A 19,650-nucleotide genomic window follows, 5' to 3' on the forward strand; every position below is an offset into this window, starting at 1 on the left:
TTTGGTGAGTGAGGATTGGAGCTGATGTAGGCTGGTAAAGATCCATTTTCCATGCGGAAACTTTTGTCTGTGGATTATACTTCAGGGCATATAGTTGTTTCAGTTACAAGAATCGATTAGGTGTAATCTTTTTCTTTGTTCTGCATTTCACCAATTTCAGCAACGCATTCTGCGTCGAAGTGCTATTGTGCGAGAATACCAGTGTGCTATAATAGCTCACAATAAAAATTAAAAGCATGGATCGTTGTCTCGCCGCGAAGGGCATCTAAACTACTAGGAACATTGGTGAAGAACTTCTATTACACATAGAGAAAGAAGACAAACTAATTTCATTGTTTACTGCATATTTCTAAACTAAACGATGACATTGTCGCACTGGACGAGCTTGGAAGTGCTTCAGCTTGTTCTAAACTAAACAATGACATCCTCGCACTGGACGGATTCAGCGTCAACCTTGGAAGTGCTTCAGCTTGTTTCAAAGCAACGTTATCTACCCAAACTTGTCAGCAAACACTCTTGATCAGCCATAAGGATAAGCTCTCCCGGAAGGTTATGGTGGGGAAAAAAGAGGAAGATGATCAAGACTTAAATTCGCCGTTGGTTCAAATCAAAAGTACATTGCCAGCGCTAAAGAAATCTAGCTACATACTATATTTGATTTATGAGTGTAGTTCACCCGTGCTCTAAACCCAACAATCCTAATTCAAGAGACACGCTTTTACCTATTAATTGAAACCAAAATGTTTCTCACTGTTGAATGTTTTTAACTGCTGAGTCAACAGTGAGAACATTTGAGTTCAAAATGTCTCGAGTTAACCTTATGCAAGACTACTGCAGAAACCAAACTTTTACCTCATTTAAGGTCCTATCTCATGATAGGATGAAGGTGATACATCTCAAGCCCAAAAGTGATGTCCATTATGCTTGAAGTTTCACAACCAATGTCATGCCAATCTGGTAAGGTGGTCGGGGAAAATTCCAGCAAGCTGGATAGTTCTTCAGGCAAGGGATGGGGTTCCTCTATCTCCTGCTTTAACTTTACTCCTGAAGGTTTAGGGGAACACAGCAAGTTAACAACATATAAAAGACCTGTAGCATGGCCAACCAATTATACAAAAGAAGTTACAATTAAAATGACACGGGCAAAAATGGAAGTTGTAAATCAGAATAGGAGCTTTATGCATTGTTCTCCAATTACTAAGTTGAGCTTAGAAGAAAATAAGCCATTGCATCAGTTGCTTCTCAGCATGGTAAATTATTGTCCAAGGCCAAAGAAGAAGGTAGTATTCTGTAGACAATATGATGATGCAAATAAACTATATTTAGACCCTATATCCAATGGACAAGATAAACCAATTTCCAGGACTTGAGAATACAAAATCCACACCAAATGCTTATGGTATTGAATGGTGGGAATGGAATGATTCAACCATGAACAAATTATGGTAAGTTCTTAGTATTCTTAGGTACTTTTCTGCCATATTCATTCCCATATCAGGAAATGAAAACATTACTCACCTTCATAGCACTGTGAAGAGCCAGCCTCACTAAATTGATCACGAGATGTCAACAGGTGGGCTACAGTGGTTTGCCTAGTTGGTGAAACAAACTCAGTTAAAGCCACCTCATGCAATCCAATTACATTTGCGCTTGAGCTTTCTCCAAGAAATATATCTCGTGAGCTTTGATCCAGGGAAACTCCATTTTTCAAGCTTCTGCTTGATGAACCTTCTATGCTTAGAGGATCTTCCATGATACCACCTCCACATTCTTGAGGAGTGTTCAGTTTACCATCTGGAGTTGGTGATCTCAACAAATTGGCCGTGATATATTGGTCAAGGTCCGAAATTGACCCTCGTAGAATTTCGTGCCAGTTTTGCGAAACCAACAAACCTTCTGTCATAAAACCTCCACTAACAACTTGACCACCTTGGGACTGGTCCTCTATAAATTCTCCTTTGGGAGAGTCGGGACATTTTTCCCTTGAGCTTTTATCCAAGTGATCACCTTCATAGAATTCACCACATGTCGATTTACCTCCCCCATCATAGCCAAAATTAGACAAAACCAGCTCAGGCCTGTGGCTGAATACAGGACCAAATGTCTCAATTTGATGCTCTTGCAATTGTGAAGCCAATGGTGCACCTCCCCTCAAGATCTCATTACAAACTTCACCAGCAACAACTTGACCAGAGCTTAAGTTCCATTGCAAATCATCTGATATGAACTGTGTAGTCGTGTCTTTTGGGCTGTAAGAGAAACCAAATGTGTCACGATTAGACGTTGACCTCGTTGGGCTAATATCAAGAATATCTTCTACCAAGTTTTGGTTCCGCAAACTTGTCAAGTTTTCAAATGTGGACACACCTTCCTCTGATTTTTGACCCACTGAACTTTTTCTTGCAGAGATTTGACTCAATGGATCTTCAATACTCACCCTTTCACCAAATAGCTTTGTTGTCTTAGTGAGTCTGCCCAACTGCAGGTCCACAGTCTTTGAACTTTGTCTTGCTAAAACGTCTTGTGTCAAATTGTTATTCATGAGTTCCTGCAACAAAATTTGTTTCTTCTCACTTTCAACTAACAGAACTCCCGTCTTTGATATTTCACTTAATAAACCTTGTCTTCTGGATATTTTCCCCATTAAAATTCCTGGTTTTAAGCATTTATCATGCGAAACTTTTTTACATGACCTTTTGTTTATTAAATCTTCAGTCTTTGGCGTTTCTCTTGTTGTATTCTCTTGCTTCAAGCTTTGACCCAGCAAGTTTATTGTTCTTGGCTTTTCGCAAGAGAAATCTCTTTCGCTTGAGCTTTGATAAAACACATTGTCCCTGATAGATTCCGTCACCAATATCTTTCCTTGCAGGTCATTGTTTATCAGGTATCCATCAACAGACAGTTCTTCTGGTGAATTCTTGTGCAAGGTGTCTGTCTTTGCTTGAGCTTCCTGCAATGGAGCATCCAATACCGCAACGCTTCTTTCACTGTCTTTCATCTCAGGGGTAGGTCTCAAGGCAGATGTTGGAGTTTGGACTGAAGGGGGCTCTGCTTTTGATGCATTCCATGACTGAGAAGATAACAGAAATGGTGATGCACATCGATTGTGTTGGAGATGGGAATCTAATGGTATTGAGCTTGTTAAGTTCAAACGGAGGGGAGAATGTGGAGATGCTATCATGGGATCATGTATTTTGGGTGAGTTCAGATTACTAGAAGAAAGAGCAGAAGGCAGGGATGAAGTCTGCAGTGGGACAGAAGATGCGGTAGGCAGTTGTACGGATAGATGCAGTTTAGGAGAATTTATTAGGGATCCTGTTGCGGTTGAGCTAAATTGAGAAGAAGTAACTGAAGATGAAACGTCTATCTTGGGGGAAGGTGCTGAAGATCCTTTTGCTGAGATAGAGCTCCCTTGTGCAGGAGCCGAAGATTGAGTTACTGCAGTTGGTGAAGACTGCAGGCTGGAGCTTCCTCGAGATCCCTTGAGATAACCAACGTAAGGGGATAGAACTGGTGGAGGTTTCAAAGGTGTGAATGCAGGACCAGTAGGGGAGTTGGACTGATGTATAGATGAGCAGTCTGGTGGCAATGATAAAAGTGGATTCTGGAGTGTTGTATCAGGGGTTTCAGTTGATTGGGATCTTTGAATTGAGTGGTATTGAGTTTGGGAAGGTGTACTAAGGGGTGATTGAGGAATGTGAGTTGGATAGCATGCAGGGCTTGGGTAATGTGAAGATAAGAAGCCATGTGGTGATGGGAGTGGCTTCTCTTGTGGAGAGAGGAGCCGAGTTCGAGGCAGTGGAGTAAAGAATGAAGCAGGGTTTTGATTTATTACAGGACTTGGTTGCTGTTGGAAGGGAACAGAAAGTGATAGTGGGGGCTGAAATTCAGGCAACGTAATGGAGGGGAATGAAGGAATACTGTTAGTACCATTCTTGGCGCTGGAGTTATGATCATTGTCATTGATATTGTTCTTCCCATCAGTATCTAAGCCATCTCCACGTGATCCACCATCCTCAATGTCCTCTGGGTAGATAGGTAGGAATTTTCTTCGACACCTTCGCACCCTTCCATGCCAAAAATTCTTGATCTCGTTGTCTGTTCTCCCTGGTAGCTGCACATACCCCTCAAAAGCGTCAAGAGTGAATAATCACACAGAAGACAACATACAAATTAAAGCGAGACATAATGGTTCACATTTCAGAGTCAAGTATGAATCGCTAGATGGAAGGAGAATGATTTGGCTATATCTAAATTGTACCAATAAGTTTCAAAAAGCAATTCACTTGCAACTTTGACATTGATCTTGGGCCTAAATCCAGAAATGCAACGAATCAAGTACCACAAATTACAACACAAAATGCACCAAAACCTAATCCCAAGATTACAATGTACCGAACTCATGCATTTGCAAAGTACAATTAAGACTCACTCGTCAGAAGAATAAAGAGACATCAACAGGGTGAAAGAGACATTGTGTTTGAAACAAGAAGGGCTGCAGGTAACCATCTAAAATAGTTGTATAAAGAATAACACCAAACACATAAAACAGAAGATTGCACAAATATCACACAGTCAGCATTTACAGAAAATAAATTGCAGCTATACATGTACGTACGCACAATACTACGATAGGAGGTACCTTGGAGGATATGTATGACCATTTGTTACCATATTTTTTGTGCAATTTGACCACAAGTCTCTCTTCTTGTTTGGTAAAAGAGCCCTTTTTAAGATTTGGCCTTAGATGATTAGTCCACCGAAGTCTACAGCTCTTTGATGTCCTACCCAACCCTGAATACTTCTCTATGGTTATCCAGTTCCCTATCCCGTGCTCTTCCACACACTTTTTCAGCCTCTCATCCTCCTCAGCCGACCACGGCCCTTTTTTCACCACCATCACGTCTCCCTCGTCCCCCGCAGCTGCTCTACCTCCCTCATTTTCGAGAGGACCTTGGATGTCAAGATCGTCACCCTCTTCCAGCATGCAAGGCTGGTCCTTTAACTTGGACTTCCCGCCGTCAAATGGGCCGCCGGAGCTTACTTCCGGCAACCACCAAACCAGGTTGCAGCTGGTGCTTCCTAACAAGCATCCTTCCACCCCATTTTGTGTCATCAAGAATTTAACAGATCTTGGATTGCGAGACAAATGCAGCTCTGGAAAGTCTATTTTTGCTTTTATTCTGGGTTTTTCTTCAAGACTAAATTTGTTCTGACATGTATATAGATTCCTCCTCCTTGCAAAACCCTTCAAGGAAACAGTTGAATCCTTAATGGGTTGTTCTTAGAATATGAAATGTCAATGCAAATGAACGAATTCTTTAAGAAAGGAACGGAATTTTGATCCGGAAAAATCTGGTCTTATTCTTGTAGTGATTTGCGACATTTTTGCTGATTAAGATCGTTAATAGTTGTCATTAACACCTAACTCGTGATTTTTTGAGGTAACGAAGTTCTGAAAGCAAGAGACAGATTATGGTGGGAAAAGCATGGGGGATTAGGGAAAAGCCAGGGATTTAGACAGGATTTGCATCTTTATTTAGGCAAAGGCCAGATCAGAATTTTGCTAAATTATTTGCGCTTTTTTCTCAGACGTTTTGTGGATGCTGTCTGTGATAGGTCCCGAAAGAAAATGCGGCCAGATAAGTCCAGTTTCAAAACAATGCAACAAGATATTTGATTGGTTGCAGCGGCGGGGTTAGATCGAGGTTAGGGAGGGTAATCTATTTTGTTTTAAATCTTTCTTATCACCTCTCTCATTTTACCATCTGACCCAATCTTCCCTTTTATAATAATATTGAAACACCTACATGATAATTACTTTTTTTTTTTTTACAATAGACAGCAAAGTTTTTAGGTTCATTTATTAAAATTCCTTTTTTTTTAAATTTTCAACTAATATTTGGTTTCCTTTGGGACATGTCATTATTTTTAAAGTAAGTGATAATTGTAGACTTCAAGAACTAAGGGAGCAAAATAAAAGAATATAGGACTATTTTTGAAAAGTGTATGTAGTTTTTGGACAATATTAAAGCAAACAATGAGAATTCTTCAAAGTTGAGGAGGGGTAATCGCTTATCTTCATTTGAATCTGACTCCCCAGTGATTGGCTGTATATTTAATGCTCTCAGCGTTACATTATGCATGATATAGAAAAGAAGTAAAAAGACTTGCACAATTTAAAATCAGTAAAATAGAATAGCGATCTTCGCTCTTCCAACTCAAATTTTGTTCAAATTGACTAATTTTTCATTTGAGTATGAAGTTGATCAAAATTTGATAGTTTAAATACTAAATTGTGTTGCGGCAGAAAGTTTGAGAACTAAATGTGTTTATAGTCTAAAGTTTAGAGATGAAAATCGATATTTTCCAACAAAATGAAAGCTGGAATGAGGATAATGGTTAGTAGGACAACGTTTTTGTAATAAAGAATTTACTTTTAGGCACTAGCACTAGTTAAAACAATTTATTTAGGGTTAATTCCACTTTGTCCCCCCAAACTTTGGACGATTATCCACTTAAGTTCCTAAACTTCAAAATGGGACACTTAAGTCCCTAAACTTATAAATACCTCCCACTTAAGGAAAATTGTTAACAAATCCTGAATGCTGTTGGTGGTCGAAGTGTCCCATTTTATAAGGGTTTAGGGATTTAAGTGTCCCATTTTATAAGTTCAGGGATTTAAGTGGGAGGTATTTATAAGTTTAGGGACTTAAGTGTCCCATTTTGAAGTTTAGGGACTTAAGTGGATAATCGTCCAAAGTTTGGGGGACAAAGTGGAATTAACCCATTTATTTATTGTATGATGCAAATGTTTACCTGTATCATAACAGGTCGAAACCATAAAGTTGATGTCGAAGACACGAATTGTAATACATCTAAATCTAAGCATGCGATATAAAATAACTATAAATCTTTAAGGGGACAAAAATCTTAAATTAAAAAAAATTTCAATTATCTATTTGAAAGAAAACAAATTATCAAGAACTTGGGTCTCAATCCTCCCTATGTCGACCCTTGATTGTCACCCTAAGGCATCATCACCTTCTACAAATCCAAATTTTTTTTTGTAAATTTCAAGTATACGTGACTTTTCAGCCTTCATATTTTTTTGCTTTTAGGAGCCAATATTGACGGTTTGCCATATCTGAACATATTATCACCCCCCAACAAAAAAAAAGGCTTAATCGTAGAATACTACTTTTTTTTTTTTTTCATTTGATTTTTGCGACTCACACTAGTCTCCACCTACCCAGACTGAAACGATTTTTTGTTCTCCAAGCTTTCCGCGAAGACGCGTATAAAACCAAAAAAGAAAAACGTGATGGGACACGACAACAATATGACAATATCCATTATCCACTCGTATTGCTAGACCAGAAAGATACCAGCACGTCGCGCTATTATAATATTGTTTGTCAATTATTTCAGCTTTCTTCATTTCTCTGGGCTATGTTCCCACTGATTGAATACGATAGAAGGCCACTGGCCATTTGGTCCGGTGGTCATCCATTTCTTTGGGATGCTGGAGGTCAGGGGTTCAACCCCTGCCTCCCACAATTTACCACCTTACGTGGCTGGTCTTTACTCCCACGGGGTAGCTCGAGTGGTTCGCTCCCCCTCCTTAGGGTATGGCGACCTTTCTGGCTTGTTCAGAGCTCGAGTCCCGCTGTTAACGTGTTCGGTGTGGAGTGCGGCCTCCTCTCCCAGACAACAGGAGATTAGTCGGGCCCCGTAAGGATTGACCCGGACACCCCTGTATCGACAAAAAAAAAAAAAAAAAGAATACGATAGAAGGCTGTGGGTTGAAGCCCCAGTTCTAATAAGAGAAGAAAAAGAACAACTAATTACCAAATGTAATTAATCGTAAATTTTGTCCTAAAAGTTTTGAAATAAAATGATTACTAAAAAATTTTGAGTATTAATCGAGTTATATAGACAGGAATAATATAATGACAAAAATTTAGAGATTATTAGGTCTATTTTATGCTGGTCAGAGACCACAAAGAAGACTCCATCCATACTCAGTCCAGACTCCAGACGTGGCTTTGGACCTATTTCTTCTGCACCATTTGTTCAGCCCTAAAAATCTGAAACAACTCATTGATTGATTATAATATTCTCTTGTCAAAATTGTCGACCAGAGCCGATGTTATGTTCCTTGGACCCCTCTTAAGTTTGACCTCACTCCTGATTTTGCCTGTGGCGACTTTTCTATCACATGGAACCATTCAATTTGCTGTTGCCATTTCATACTCCCCATTCATTCGTCTACACGTCCTATATAAAGCATTCCATGGGATCTCAAGAACACAGCTGAGAGGCCAGACATATTACAACAATCATTTTATCTGTTGATTGTTTCTGAATCTTCATGTCCATGGCTTTCTTGAATTTCATGAATTGCTTCAGGGAGTCGTCAGAAGAGTCCAGGCGATTTGTATGTAATGGTGATGTTTGTATCTTGCGTGATCCCAAGGCTTCATCATCATCTTCCCCGGGCCTCTATCTGAAGAACAAGAAGCGACAAGAAGTCCCTCGTGGACGAGCTCGAGCTTCTGTTGCCCGATTTTCTTTTCGAAAAGAAAAGCACGATTAGCTCAGCGTAATGGTATTGATCTTTCTTCATGTAAAATTTTCAATAATGGCTCCTCACAAGCCTCCAGTATTACTTTTTGTATAGAACAGAACACCACCACCACAAGAAAAGAGAGAAGCTTTTTTTTTCCGTAGGTTTTTTCAAGAGCTTCTTACAAGAAACAATCTGAATATGTATTGCTAATGCAGTAATGCTTTGTTGCAACAAGGATTCGTGCTGTCATTTTCAGGACCGGGGATCTGATTGGATTACCCCAGTCCTGTAATTTCGTCCGTAATATTTTGTCTGGCTTTAAACCCTTTAGCGCGTATAGCCTTTCGGCTTGGATTCATTGGATGGCTATTGAGAAGACTCTTTTTTTTTTTTTTTCGCAACGGTAGAATTTTTATAATCTAATCTAGTTTAATCTAGAGGAAGGAGATTCGATGTAAGTTTCGCAACAGTAGAATTTTTATAATCTAATCTAGTTTAATATAGAGGAGGGAGATTCGATGTAAGTAGAAACTGAGGACCAATGTGAGGAGACTCGTCCGAGGAGAATGTTAGATTGCGAAGGCATTTAGATGTCAAGCAAGAATACAACAACAGCTCCTCTGACCATTGAGCTATTCCCGATTTTTTTGATGTAGAAATGAAATCGTTCCCTTGACTCTGTTAAAGCGATCTCTTCTTTTCTCGTCCATCCATGCAGATTAATGTCTGATTTATGTCATTATTGATCAAGAGTGCATGGAAATTAAAATGACATCACAATCGGTGGCGGGTAAGAGAACCAAGGAAAGAACACACATATTAGACTTCAAAATAGTGCGACTAAAAAAGATCCTAAGAGATTCCTAACAATTATAATCATCACGAAATGACGCACTAATAAAGATGAAGTGCAAGTGCAAGAATAAATAGCTCTTTTTCATTCCCCAAGGGTGATTGTTTGCGATGTACACAGCCAAACAGCCAACTCCGCAGAGGATAAAGGTATGCTACCACAAAATAATCATGATGCCCAAATCACAATAATAACAGTAGTAATCTTCCTTGAAGAAAGCCTGTACCAAATTTACAAGAAACGACCTCATTTTTCTGTGTCTAAATCACTGAATCGGGATATGACGAACAGTTAATTATTACAACCGACCTCTCCCTCCAGGCCTTCAGCTAGCCGATATCACATAAATACAGCCGTTGCAGATCAACAAACCTCAAATCATAAATTATCGAGGCCGCTTAGACCAATTTTTCCAATGCAGTCGACCACCGTACTTAATACCTACTCATAAAACCTAATCTAATGCACCGAGGTCCTCCTCTCTTCCGAGCAAACAAGCCCAGTAGAAAATCATATCAGATATCCTCCATATCCATCTTATACATTTCAATCCACCACAACATTTTGGAAACTAAGCTTGCCATGATGTCATCCAACTAACAATTTGGTATCCAAGTTTCAAGAAAGTACACCACCTCTTTTAGGATCGTAAACCAACATAAGTTCTGAAGTTTTCCTATTGCTTCAAAATTGTATGCCAGCCTTAAAGCTGCAATGCCAGGTCTGGCTGCTGAGAATCAACCAGAACACTTGAAGCTGGTCTACCAGGAGACCCTGATGACTGGAAACTAACATTCAAGTCTGGAGGCAGTGATTCCTGTTTCTGCATTGGCTGCCATTGTGGACTAATAGGCTGCCATGGAGACTGCACCTGGAACCTAGACAAGTCAGCAGTCACTAATTGAGGATAAACCATTGGTTGATTATGGAACTGCACATCACTGCCTATTCTAGTAGGTTGAGGCACAAAGGGATGAAATGGAAAATTGTTCTTGTCAGGCTGCAAATGCATCGCATATGGTGGAGGGTCCCCACGAAATCTTGAAACCTGGGACTGAAGATCACGAGCAGGGTTATACAATGAATCAGCAGATATCTGGTTCTTATGGAGGCCTGTGTTTTCCCCAGCTGGTCTAAATCCTCCAGCCCCTATAGACATCCATGCACGAGCAGCAGCTGCAGCAGCATTGCCTGAATCTTCTTTTCTCAATGGAAGAGCTGGAGACAAAACTGGACCACTGTCAACTGGGGACTGATTAGATGACTTTTGTTGATTTTGAGCCTTCTCAGTTAACATTTTCATCAACAGGACTGGATCTGTTAAACCCTGATCCTGTGCATGAGGAAAATATGTCGCCCCTTTGGCCAAGTCAGATGCCGAACTAGACTTTTTATTGCTATCTATATTATTTACTTTTCCATTGGGCAGTCCACCAACAGCCACTCCATTAAGATTTGATTGTTTAAAAGATCCAGAGAGCAAGAGACTTTTGTTCTTCGGAACCATGTCCTTCGACCTTGAACCTGGTATATCAGAACTATTCAAAATCTGCCTCTCTACAACAAAATCAGCAGCAGTTTGACTGCCTGAGGGTGGACCATTCAGTTCAACCTCCTTCAGAAACCTTTTCTCAGGCTCAGTGAAATTTCTTGGTTGTGAATTTTGCTGCTGAAAACCAGAAGAAGCTGAAAAAGTAGTTTTGTTTGCAGAACCAAAAAAAGATCTCCCCTCCAAAACCCTAACAGCTTGCTCTTTAGCCGGAAGTGAGATACTGGGGCTAGAACAGGCAGTTGGTTTAATTACTGTAGAACCAAAAAATGCTGATTTCCTCTGCACAGTGGAGTCCTTGTAAGAAGGTGCTGCTTTCACCAATTTGTCCACACAAGGTTCAGTAACAATGTTCTCCCTGGAAGAAACAGGTTTCGTTGGCATTTTCTCCTGCTTTCTAGTGACAACTGTCTGTTCAATCTTGGTAAAAAAGGGTGGTTCCTTAAGAGTGCAATTTTCAAGCATTAGCACAGGTGTTGGAAGTGGCTCATATTCTCCAACCCACCCACGACCAAATTTGGATCCTGAAGGCAGAGCCTGCTCAATTCTCTTGGAAGCGATTCTCCAAGCAACAGGTCCAAGAGTTGCTGCAAATCTGGCCAGGCTCCTAGCATAAGAATGATCCGCATAAAGACCCACCTGAATCAGGAAATCACTGAATCCATGAGCTAAAAGGTCATCAGTAGAATAAGATGTCAATTTACGCAACGTACAGAAACTAGCTGCTTGCTTTCTCCATCAAAAGTTGAAAATACAGAATCGAAGCTGGCAACAGGCTGAGTAGACAAGTTATAAGTTGCACGACGATTCTCATCATTCAATGATTGTTTTCTCTCAATCTTAGCCAGAGGTCGCTTCCCTGCAAAGACAAGTGAAGCAATCAGGAAGGCTACCCACAAGCAAACTTGGTAGAGAATAGAACTTCTTGTCCCATAGAAGAAAAGATTGACTAATGATTTTCACCTTGACAAACAATCAAACTACACGACACTAAATGATTAGACAGATATAACAGTGTTCACTGCCAATCCTTACTATCAGATCACTTGCCCAGATTTTAATGCCAATGGAATTTTAAAACACATAGAGAAAAGAGAATTTGCTCGGATACCCGGCAGCAATTCTTCTGCTTTGTCTATGCTGTTGTCAATGACAGGTGGAACCTCAAGCCTATCAACACTGCTAGCCCTCTCAGATCCACCAACCTGAGCTGCACTTGAACCATTTTGAATATCTCCATTGGTTGCAAGTGTGGCACCAGATGAGAAATCAGACCCCACAGGGTCCTGCAATGTCCGGCTGATTGGCTTCCTTATTTGCTTCTTAACAACAGAGTTTAATCTTGTCTTCTGGTCTGATTTGAGTTCGTCCGACCGTTCAATGCCAAGTCTTATTTTCTGAAATTTCCTTTTTGCCAGCTCTTGGATGGCGCGAGCCTTTCAAAAATAAATAGGCAGTATATTAACGAATTGCTCCCAGAATGGAAAAAAAAGGGGGATGGGGTTGCACATGGTGCACAGAGAAGTGGTTAAATAAAACCCAAATTCCTAACCTGTTTATGATATATGGTATCTGGTCCATTGTATTGCATCGCATTCGAGCTAATAAGGAAAACATCACTCTGCAGAGGAAAAAACAACTAAGAAACTGCATAACAGTAAGAGGCAGCAGCTTAAAGGTTAAGTGGAGGAAAACAAGTCTAAATGAAAAGAATATCAAATTTTGTTCTTCCTTTTCGCATTTTCAATCAAAATTGAGTGAAACAGGTGTCTCTAATGCTTGAAGCTTGAAAAAAGATACCCTGATTCAACAACAAAATTGTTTAATAGTTACCAACATTTTTTTATTAAAAAAAAAGCATGATATTCTATCTTCCCCCAAGAAACCAGTTCAAAGAATTCATCCAGACAAGCAAGACAAATTTATCCCTAGCATATTAGAGCCAAGTGTTTCAAGCGCAGAACAACCCAACTCTCCAACCGGTATATTCCAGGGGGGTGAACCGAATCTATAAAAGACACCGCAGAATCCAAATGGGTATTCCTTGAAAAGAAGTAAAGCTCATCGCTGCAACAGGTCATTGCAGCATTAACCAAAATGTCATTCTAGAAGGTTAACAACTCTACAAAATTGGATGTTAATGATGCAAGCTGTGCAGCTTAGGAATGCGGATAACGTAAGCAATATCACAAATATTCTCTTGAGATCTGAAATGAGAGACTCTGACAATCAGAATTGCCACCAAGCATCTAAGTGTCAATCCCTGCAGAGGATTTTTCCTATACTTCACCTTAAACCTATAGAAAACCTAGCTAGTATATTAATGGCCATAATATACTCTAGAATCCCCATAGATGATCTAAAAACTCAGACTTGAATATCTCAAAGAGTTAGATCATAATACCAATAACATTAACCAATTATATATATCGCAATGCTTTATACTGCTTTTTTTTTATTAACTTGATACTGCTTTTACGAAGAACAGTTAAAGATTGATTGTCCACCAGCCGGTTTCTTGGCAGAACAGATAAAAATTAAGATCATGTCTCCATAACACCCTTTACTTCATTGGATCAGAAAGGTTTTACTATTCATTCTCAAGTCTGTAGTAGCACCTATATTCTTTATGTCCTCTTATAACAATACCGTATAGGCAGCATCACTTGTGTGCCAATTTGATTGATGATCTAGCAGAAGTCAAACATTTTATGATATTTTTCAATATGAACAGAACAATCTTAGCATCTCACGGGCCAGTTGTAATCAATCCAAAAGCACCAGGTTCGGTTGCATCATCGATTGAAATGTCTTTCAGGTGCTGTACAGAAGCAAGTTGTTATCTGTTCCCCACAAGTTGAATTAGGGCAATGAGCATCCGTATTTTGAGATTTGGCAATTCACCAATGAGACAGATACTATTCACTCAATTCAAAGCCCTATAACGGCCGACGTTCCAACATGATACAACCACAAACAACTCTTCCCTATTTCCATTTACATATTAACCCCTTATATAACTGCCTGAGCTCATGACGTCTCATGTACCAATTGGAGAGGTTATGCTCAAAAGAAGAAGAAGAAGAAGAAGAGTAGAAAAAAATCTGAGCAGAATTACGAAAAGCACCTCAAATTGTTCCAAGTTTGCATATGATCCATTTCCCAGCTTGTTCCTCGCGGTGGTAAAGTCCATAGGATGCTCAATAACTTCATGGTAATCAGGTAACTAGAGAAGAGAAAATAACAAACAAAATAAGAATCTTCATCATTTAAACACTGCCTAAGATTACCATAAGAGAACGCATACTGAAAACGGCCAACCTCCTCAGGATCAGCAGGCTCTGCGTAAACACCATAAATGTCCTTCCTGGCATCATAAAAACAGAAACAATTAAAGCCCAAATCACCTTATTACCACAAACCAACAAAAATAACCGTCTAAACAGAAACAGAACAACAGATTACACCTACTTTTGAAGCTTGTCAAGAATTAATTCCAACGTCTTCTTTTCTGGCAATGGCAACCCAGAAGGAGCTTCAGTAGGCGTCCCTGATTGAACAGAAGTAATCATTTCATCATCAAATTTTTCACAGGGTGACACCAAAAATCATGCCTGACCCACGAATCAAAATTCAAAACCCACCTGGAGCAGAGTCCTCCACCCCTTTCGGCTCATCAGCTTTTCCACCACCTTTAACAACCTGTCAAAATCAAACAACAGAAACCCCTCAAACCACAATAAAACAAAACATCAACAGGCTCAAACATAAATAAATGCTCCCTCTGCTCAATACTACGAACCAAAAAGTCGGCGTCTTTCAGACGGGGACAGAAAACAAAGCAGCAGACAGACAGAGAGAGAAAAGGAAGTACGTACTAATCCATGTGTTTTTGTGTGCAAGAAAAATTGTATGGAAGCAAGAGAGAGAAAGACAAGTAGATATAGAAAGAGAGAGAGAGGTGGGAGCGTGATCAGATTCTGTGGGGGTTAGTTTTTGACAGTTGACCCGACCGTTACTCTTCCAACCCAATCTCTCCCGACATTGATACTACTCACCTATACATACACAATTTCACATATATATATAATTCTAGAGAGAGAGAAAGTAGTGAGCTGATAGGAGTGATTTACAAGTCTGGACCAATTAGAAAAATCTCAGCTGAACTTCCTCCCCACCTCAGCTGAGCTGGACAACCCTATGCTCATTTTCTCTCTCCCCATGCAAATTGCTTACAACATCCATCGTTGAACATTCATTCTAGCTTTGTTCTTCTACTTAGCTACAATTTTTCTGAATTTTGATTTTTTTTGGCTGCAATCAGATCCATATCGATTTGATTTTACTTTTTGTTTCCGGTTTTTCTATACCTCATCATCCTCAACATTTTCATTATCGTCATCATCCACGTCATCATTTTCATCTTCCTCATCTACCTCTGCCTCGGCTTCAGCTTCTTCATTGACGCCTTGGCGGCTGCGGCCGCGAGCGAGGCTGTCGCTCATTTTCCTCTTCTTCGACGGCTTATTATAACTCCCATCACCGGCGAGGTCCGACGACGACTGAGAAGCTGCAGGCGCGTGTGACGCACGCCGAGTCTCACTCGGAGTCGACTCAGTGGTGGTGGTTTCTCTGCTAGTCTGGAGCTTAAGAAGGAGCTTGAGCTTCTTCTCCCGCCGCCGCTCGTCTTCCTCATCATCGAAGCCCTCGAATAACTCGTCGTCGTCGAGGTAATCATCGAAATCGAAGGTGTACCTCACGTTCCGTTGACGGTGACTTCTCCGAAGCTCACGCTCCGGCGCCGATGCATCCTCACCTACGCTGCGTCGTTTAGCGAGATCTGCCTTGGATGGTCTCCCTTTCTTCTTCCTCTTCACGATCTGCCCCATCTTTGTCATGCGCCTCTTAGTCTCTCTCTAGAAAACACGCACTACGCACACTCACTCAGTGTCTTTCTCTCTCTTCCCTCTCTTCCTTTCTCTCTCTACTATTTCTTTTCTCTCTCTTCTTTTACTCCATTATTTATCTGGCGCTCTGCTTTGGCTTCTTTTCTTTGGGGGTCGCTTTTGAGCTCCGAGCCTAGCTCTGAATCTCAGGCTTGGAGGCTCGGGGGTTTTGAATATATGACATGATTGCCTCAGCTTTGTAGAGAGAGAAACGGCGTTACTGGGTGAGAAAGACGGCGTTAGGTACTGCCCGGTGTGCCCGAAGTGCTTGCGTGTCCACTGGTCTGCCCGTTATTGCGTCAAGCTAGACTGTCATTGCTATATTTCCGGAGATACTTGTTGGCAGGGTGCAGCGCGTGCTGTCACGTCACAGTAGTTCTCCTGGAAATATCCTGAGGCAACGGTGATCATTTGCGCGTGAACTTCACTGTGTTATTAAGACGCTGACTATAAGTGATTTGTAATACAGCAAATCTGCTTTTTTTTTCTTTTTTTTTCTTTTTCTGCCGAACAACGCAGTACCTTCTTCACTGGGATACGTCCAAATAAGAAAATGGAGACTACAGTAATTTCTTTGACTTATGGCCATGATAGAGTTTTACTCCAGAAATATTTTTTAAAAAGGGAAAAGAGTAATTATTCTTCTGAGAATTTGAGATATTTTTACTGTATCACTTTTTATGATATGATGTATGTGACATAAAAAAGTAATTAAAAAAATAAATAGGTATATTAGAAATGGTAATGATAATGTAAGCAAATAAATTTTAGCAAATAATCTGCTGTCCAAACATTACTATTTACACATTATCTACACCTTATTTATATTTACTTGTATCATCAACCAAATTTTTCAATTATCTTTTTATTTCACATACATCATAAAAAAAGTGCTATAGTATTTTCTTCACAACATTGTTTCAAATAATCTACTATCATTTGGAAAGGTCGAGAACTGAGGTCCAAACTCGAATCTCTTGTCTTGAAACTTCACGATTCGGTACGAAAAAAGGTAACATAAAATATGTGTTCTTCTATAATTTTGGAGTATAAGCATTTGCTAATGTCGAAAAGCATTGGTTGGATCAAAAACATATACTAATTCCTTTTAATGGTAGGGAAATGGCAGGATTTATAAGCATTAATTGGATTAAAAACATAAGAGAATGATGAAATTTAAGAAACCGAGAGAATATGGGAGATTCAAAACCACAAATGCTAATTCTCGGAATTTCAACTTTAGCCACTAAATCCTTTGAACCAAAGTTTAATCACGTAGATTGAAAATGTAAAGAAAAATAATCCAAAACGTCCATAACATTTCGTCAAATGAATTTTTTCATCATTTACTTTTAAATTTATAACTTTACGTCCCTTACAAAATCAATATAATAAAATTCAATCCTAACTTAAGTTTCCAACTGCTTTTTATTTTGAATCCATCGCGTGATCCTATACATGATCATTTTTTAGTGGCAAAAAAGGTTGGATTCCATTTACAATAAAACAAATGATCCGATCCATATTCATTTTTATCATAAAAAATAAGATATAACTCGAATCTTATTTATTTATTTTTCTAAAAAAAGTGAGATCGAACCTAATCTATATTCATTTTTGTCATAAAAAAAATAGGATTTGACATGTTTTTACATAAAAATGATTGTATATTGGTCGCATGGTGATTTAAAGTTAAAAGGTGGTTTAAAACTTATATTGGAACCAAATTTTATTAATTTGAATTTATAAAGGATTTAAATTAATGTTTTAAAAGTGAATGACAAAAAAATTCATTTGATGAAGTGCGATGACGTTTTGAACAATTTTTTCCAAAATATAATGTTACAATTATTGATATTTCTTATCTAAAACAGTTTATTTTACTTATGATGCATAGAAATTGAATTATGCTTGTCAAAAGGCCAACTGCGTTTCACGTACTATTTGTCCATTTAGCAGTGTATTATCTTTGAGGTTCTTTCCACTCGACGAGTGAGGATCAAAACTATCATTTGAGATCTGGCGTTAATTGTTGATGCAATAATTTACATGCAATTCATCGACGAGCGGTAGTAATTCATCATCATGATTGGAATTGGCAGTACGCCTACGTGTGATGCGTTCAATAAATATTATTGTCACGAAAAATTAAATCCACTTTTCAAGCTCTGCTGAATCATATGGTACTACTACTAAACTGATTGGTGGCGACAACTAATTTGATTGGTTACTCTCAATTTTCAAATCGACACAATAATGGTTCAGTACAGAGTCTGTGGAATCTACATTTCAAACTGGAAATGCCTCCAATAATTTTTTTTAGCAACAAAGTACTTTTTTCTCTAATTTTTTTTTTTCGTTCAACAACAAAGGGTGAAACTTAAGAAGTGGAGATGAGAAGATTTGAACCTCCTGAGGCCTGTAATTTCTGGGTATGAAACTGGCAAAAAGTCTCTCTGCCCTGAATCGTTCTTCTTCGGCTAATAAGTAAGTGTTTTTGGCTGTTGTGGGAATTCACCCAAAACAAATAGAACCGGCTGGTGACTGTACAGCCATGCCTAATTTGCGAGTCCTTCCCAGTCATACCAAACCAGCAAGACGAGTCATTTATTTCCTTCTTTAACTATTTCGTCTTCATTCATTCAAGTCACTCGCATGATAACATACTTTTTTGTTTGCTTCATTTACTCCTGAGTCCTGAAAAAGCGTTGTTGCGGTGGGTAGTATATTCATGTGTTTTAGCACTTTGCAGTATTGTTTGAACATCTGCTTTGGTCCCTCATAAAGAAGAAGAATGTGTCGTGTATTGGATTATTTTATGTGTTTGTTGCTGATTACAAACTGGAAGGAAGAATCAAGCAGTGTGGACGACTCTGCAATCTGCATCTCCAGTACAACATATCTGACCTATCTATCCACATTCTGTAGATCATATTTCCTAGTTATCATCCAGATGTTCATTGTTATACCTTCATTTGTTATTAGGAGTATAATTTACCATCTCACTATGGCCACGAGTATTTTCCAGGCATGGTCGCCTTCCACGCCACTTATCTTTTGAACATAAAAACAAAAGCTTCTCCATTCGATTTCTGTAGTTTATCTGTCAAGAGAAAAGTTATAGCTAACAAATTGAGCAATGATGCAACAAGATCATGTTCACCTAATTGAATGGAGGATCCTTATGCAATATAGTAGTAGTTTTTTTTTTTTGCACTTAGGGGGTGTATGAGCCTTTTTATGGCCAGACTAATCACCCTAAGGCCAGCAGAGCCCTGCCCAAGAATGCCAGTAATTTTATCACAACGAGAGTCGAACATGGAACCATACCGTAAAGACGGACTTACTAGTCCCCGCCGAGCTACCCGTGGGGGCTAATAGTAGTTAATAAGCGTTATAACTTATGGTACTAACTGCACAACTAGTACGTTTTTGCTAGCGTGCAAATCTTATCTGTATCACCACCCAAGAAAAAAAAAGTCAAGGAAAACATTTCAGATCATCTAATTGAGGAAAACATTTAACCTGTATCTGCTCTATTGATGATATCAATCATCATATACGAATTATTGAATAAAGCCAATAAACAGTGCATATGCAAATTGATTAAAATTTGAGTAGCAGGCGGCTCACCTGTTGTTAAAATAGGAATGGCAACGGGACAAGGATTGTCCAAACATTCCCGCGGCTCCGCCTTCCCAACCCCACTTTCTCCCGCGGACTAACAGAG

General features: G+C 39.3%; 2 protein-coding genes across 2 annotated transcripts; both read right to left on the bottom strand.

The window, feature by feature from the left end:
* Positions 1 to 185: 185 nt before the first annotated feature.
* On the bottom strand, positions 186 to 5,698 carry LOC113743659 (uncharacterized). Its single transcript, XM_027271708.2, has 3 exons — positions 4,643 to 5,698; positions 1,519 to 4,114; positions 186 to 1,044 (listed from the first exon to the last, which is right to left on the bottom strand). The coding sequence occupies exons 1-3, from the start codon at positions 5,114 to 5,116 to the stop codon at positions 866 to 868; spliced, it is 3,249 nt and encodes a 1,082-aa protein (XP_027127509.1). The 5' UTR covers positions 5,117 to 5,698; the 3' UTR covers positions 186 to 865.
* A 3,789-nt stretch (positions 5,699 to 9,487) lies between these two features.
* On the bottom strand, positions 9,488 to 16,087 carry LOC113687842 (uncharacterized). The gene is made up of 9 exons (XM_027205361.2): positions 15,345 to 16,087; positions 14,619 to 14,676; positions 14,446 to 14,524; positions 14,296 to 14,341; positions 14,102 to 14,200; positions 12,527 to 12,595; positions 12,086 to 12,410; positions 11,688 to 11,833; positions 9,488 to 11,613 (listed from the first exon to the last, which is right to left on the bottom strand). The coding sequence occupies exons 1-9, from the start codon at positions 15,870 to 15,872 to the stop codon at positions 10,129 to 10,131; spliced, it is 2,835 nt and encodes a 944-aa protein (XP_027061162.1). The 5' UTR covers positions 15,873 to 16,087; the 3' UTR covers positions 9,488 to 10,128.
* Between the last annotated feature and the right edge of the window lie 3,563 nt (positions 16,088 to 19,650).

This window comes from Coffea arabica, chromosome 5e (assembly GCF_036785885.1).
Source record: "Coffea arabica cultivar ET-39 chromosome 5e, Coffea Arabica ET-39 HiFi, whole genome shotgun sequence".
Lineage (NCBI taxonomy): Eukaryota > Viridiplantae > Streptophyta > Magnoliopsida > Gentianales > Rubiaceae > Coffea > Coffea arabica.

Bases quoted from the DNA above. Each gene is read 5' to 3' on its own strand.
- LOC113743659 (XM_027271708.2), bottom strand. From the start codon at position 5,116: ATGACACAAAATGGGGTGGAAGGATGCTTGTTAGGAAGCACCAGCTGC. The intron at 4,115-4,642 runs GTACCTCCTATC...GGGTATGTGCAG, and splicing joins GGTCATACATATCCTCCAAG to CTACCAGGGAGAACAGACAA. The intron at 1,045-1,518 runs GTGAGTAATGTT...CTAAACCTTCAG, and splicing joins CTCTTCACAGTGCTATGAAG to GAGTAAAGTTAAAGCAGGAG.
- LOC113687842 (XM_027205361.2), bottom strand. From the start codon at position 15,872: ATGACAAAGATGGGGCAGATCGTGAAGAGGAAGAAGAAAGGGAGACCA. The intron at 12,411-12,526 runs GTTAGGAATTTG...TATTTTTGAAAG, and splicing joins ATACCATATATCATAAACAG to GCTCGCGCCATCCAAGAGCT. The intron at 11,614-11,687 runs GTACGTTGCGTA...TTCCTGATTCAG, and splicing joins AAAGCAAGCAGCTAGTTTCT to GTGGGTCTTTATGCGGATCA.